This window comes from Penaeus monodon, chromosome 29, assembly GCF_015228065.2.
Source record: "Penaeus monodon isolate SGIC_2016 chromosome 29, NSTDA_Pmon_1, whole genome shotgun sequence".
NCBI lineage: Eukaryota > Metazoa > Arthropoda > Malacostraca > Decapoda > Penaeidae > Penaeus > Penaeus monodon.
Window position 1 is genome coordinate 25,733,288 of NC_051414.1, and position 4,029 is coordinate 25,737,316.

Consider the following 4,029-nt stretch of genomic DNA (forward strand, 5'->3'; position numbering starts at 1 on the left):
GGCTGTGGGGGGGGGGCGTGAGCGTGTGTGTGCGTGAGCGTATTCTGATGTCTGTGCCAGTGTTTAGCGAGGATCCTTACATGCAGTCAAGTGCGTGTTTGGGTTTCATTGTGGTTACAAACGTTGGTCAGTTCGTGTCAGAGGTCATCCTTCGTTCATGGAAGGAGCGCATGCATGCATTCTTTTTCCTCGCCACCACAAGAGAAAGCGAGTGCGTTCGTGCGCGCCCGCTAGGCTCGACGGCTGGGAGGCGGTGGACATGATCGCCGCCCCTTGCCTCAGTCATTCGTTGGAGCGCGTCCTGGCAGCAACGCGAGCGAGGCGCTGCTCCTCTTTCAGAAGCTCTGTTGTGTGTGCGTCGCAGAGGTGATGATGTAGATTGTTTCTAGTACCTACAAGCTACTTCAATTCGAGTCGAGAGGTAATGCTACAAGACTGGAAAAAGTCAAAATGGTAAATACAAGGAGTTTGTCCAAAATGAGTGTTGCAGTCTATCTAGTGATGGCCGGTGCCATCTCCGCGAACTGGGTGCCATACACGCTAGGTGGCAATACCGTCATGGTGGACAGCAGTGCCCTGGGACACAGCAGACCTCTTCTGATATACCTTCAGGAGGGTATGCCTTATCGTAGAAATTCTGATGAAGTCACAGACAACACAGAGGCCGTGGACACAGAAGGGAGCGAACCAGATGCGGGCGCGGAAACCAAGACCGAGGCTCCTTCCGAGGCGCCGCACGAAGGCGCTGAGCCAGACACTCAGACATCAAATATTTTCACCAATCAATATGGATTCACCAAAGATGAAAACGGCAATCTGAACATCGACGTGTATCCCACATCTCAGACCTGGGACTGGGAAAACCAAGATGTTCTTCCCAGCACCCACGAGTCCCTGTACTACTCCGTCCAGACCCCAGACGCCACCCACGTCTCGCAAAAGATCCATAACATCGTGACGACCCTGAACCAGAATAACGCCGGCGTGAAGTTGAACGACCGAGCGCCCGTCGATGCCTTCCCCATCATGCCCGCCCGCCCAGGAGATGTCCCTCCCGTCCTGAGCGAAAGCGGGTTTGCCGGCGTGTCTGTGATGCACAAAGTCCCACAGGACACTGAACCCTACGATGAGTCCACGACAAATACTGGGAATTTCAATCTGTACGTAGATAATGATCCCATTGAGTCAGCGACCCCAGAAGGAGGCGTTTATCAATACGAAGATCAAATCATTTTCGAACCACCGGCCTTCCCGCCCCTCAATTCGTGGGTCAATGTCGATCACAGAATCAAGCAAAAGGACCCCTCCGTGCATGCAGCGACGGGTTTGCAACTAGGAAGTCCGCACGCGGCGCCTCTCGCACCCAGTGACCTACATCGCCCCGGCCATGACTCATCGAGCGCTCCAGAACAAATCGCTGAACAAGATAGCGATTCGCTCGTCGCGGCCTCTGCTGCCAACGAGAAGCAGGCAGCGAATGCCAAAGACGAGTCTTCAGTTACTAGTACGACACAAGTTTCTGATGTTAGTACGGATGTAACCCAACTCCCCGAAGTCACACAAGATGCACCTACAATTGTCAGTGCTACTCACATCACTGATGTCAGAGAGGGTGCTTCTCCAACCAGTGACGTCCCGAGTGTCTCTCAGGACAATGATTTTATCACTGAAGCGGCAATTGAGTCCACCAGTGAAGCTGTTCAGAGTGAAGGTTCAGTGAGTGAAATTTCCAGCCAACAAACGGAAAATGACGCTCTGATAGAAGCCAGTGTAGCAAATCCAACGCAAAGTTCAGCCCAGGGCGAAGAAGAAGCCACAGAAAATCCAGAAAGCAAAAACGATGACCTCGGTGGTGAAGTCTCCACGATCCCCGATGTCCTAGAAACGACAGAGCCATCTTCGGAAGTGAATACGACATCCCCTGTAGATGAGTTCCTGCTTCAGAAGGAGGAAGAATTCAGGCTCAAGGAAGAACAGGAGAAGAAGGCGATGCTAGCCGAGCAGCAGGCTCAGCTTGCTCTTGAACTAGCAATGGCAGATCTCTTCACAGATTTCACCAAAGATGAAAAGACTAATCAGTCCGAGAGCGACACCGATGGAGCTGCAGAAAATCCCTTATCCATTACTACTATTGAGCGAGATTCCTCGGACCCGCTAGACCAGTCCGATCAAAGAGCCGATTCTCAGACTCAGGAAGCACAGACAGATATCCCTGATATCGACCAGACAACAACAGACGCTCAAATCATCCAGATAACAAGAGTAGATGAACAGTCAACCAACGACCAGGATACCAACGTAGATGACCGCGTTGATAGCATTGTCCATCAACCCACTTTGGAAGGAGAGGCAGGCATGAGTCAGGACGCGCCAGAAGAGGAGCAGTTTGGCACCACGCAAGAAGCTCTGGTGGAGGCGCTGTCGGATGACCTTCAGGAAAAGCAGGCGGACGACCTGCCTGTTACCACTCAAAAAACTATAGTTAGAGAGTCAGGAGATATTCAGAAAACGCAATTAGAGGATCAGGTCGTCACCACTCAGGCGCCAGAAGCAGAGAGGCAACCAGACGACATTCAGGAAGCACAATTGGATGCCAGTCAAGTTACCCTGTTTGACGGACGGCCAGACACCAGCCAGCAGACCCACGTGGAAGGCCAGCTCAGCGCTTATCCCGCGACCGTGGAAAATGAAAAACCGGGCAGCAGCGAAGGGACGCTAGAAATCAGGCCCCTGCCAAGCCCGGCCGCCAAGCCCTTGCCCACCTTGCCCATTCTCTACATGGGCAATCCGTCCCTCCTGAGCGACTTCCCGCCGACGCGCGATGAGCCGGCGTCCTCACAGACCGACCTCCACTACTCCCCGGCCGCCGGCGTCGACCTCCGCCCCGTCGCCACAGACCAGGAGGACGGCGTGTACAACCAGAGGCACAACCCGCCCGGGCCCGAGTCCAGCCTCATCAGCTGGTACGACCGCGACCCCATAACCATCTTCGACCCCCACCACCACTCGTCGAAGGTCACGGGGGCCCCCGAGAAGTCGGGGACGCCCAATCCGCAGGACAACGACATCCAGACTGGGGGAGGAGGCATCCCGGGCCACCAGCCGCCCAGGCTCACCACCAACGACGATGACGTCTTCCGTAAGTCTTCACTAGGGCGCTGAAGGAATTCCACAAATGCATGTTTGCTTTCTTCCTTTTTCTCTTTTTCACTCCTGTTAGCTCGTTCAAATTAACAGCATACCTTTCCTCATATAGCATACATACCTGATTAGTACTCCAGCATTCTGTCCTTTTGTAGGAAGTAATCCACTGAGAACGAAGGACAAACAACTAAGCATACGCACAAATAATTTCTACTTTGTATATAATTTAATACAACTCCGACCAAACCGTTTTCTCTGCGTCTCAATCGGGTTTATTTATTAATATGTTAAGCATTATCTCTTCCAATTTTAACATCAGTTGCATCTTGTATCTTGAACTACCCGGCAGATGTTTTAAATTCAGTTAACCGTTAGATGACACAACAGTTTTATGAGGTTTTCTGCCTTCCGGTTAAAGTTTTAAAGTATAAGTAGGTTAGACGAGATACTTGCTTATTTTGCTTTCTCTGTCTGGTTGTCTATAACAGGTGGGTCAGCCTAACGCTTTGCTTATTTGTTTATCTAAATGCATGTCTCAAATTTACATTTTATAATCTCATTCATTTAATTCGAATATTCACGTTTCTGAACTTCACCCTATCTGTAAATCGAAATAAATTGATAGTCATCTAAGGAAACCACGCGCGCATATCTACATCCACAAGCCATACAGAGAGGTAATACACCCACATACTAGAACATGCCTCTGTTATAACTGACCTCCACACTTTGACCTTAACCTTTGACCTTTGTTCTTTGCAGCTCTCGACGATGAGGCAAATACCACGGTGTCTCTTGTGAAGAATGGAGCAGTTTTCCACGCCGCTAATCCCAGTCTCATTGAGAAGAGAACATGCAGTGAGTACTGTGTGTGTGTTTGTATGC

The 4,029-nt window shown here is 50.9% G+C and overlaps 1 protein-coding gene across 1 annotated transcript in view; it reads left to right on the forward strand.

Annotated features, from left to right (window-relative positions):
* The first annotated feature begins 266 nt into the window (after nt 1-266).
* Nucleotides 267-4,029, forward strand: part of LOC119591792 (mucin-17-like) — a 10,983-nt gene continuing 7,220 nt past the window's right edge. Inside the window, 2 exon segments of the mRNA XM_037940536.1 lie at nt 267-3,139; nt 3,907-4,002. Coding sequence (XP_037796464.1) covers nt 451-3,139; nt 3,907-4,002 — 2,785 coding nt within the window. The 5' untranslated portion in view covers nt 267-450.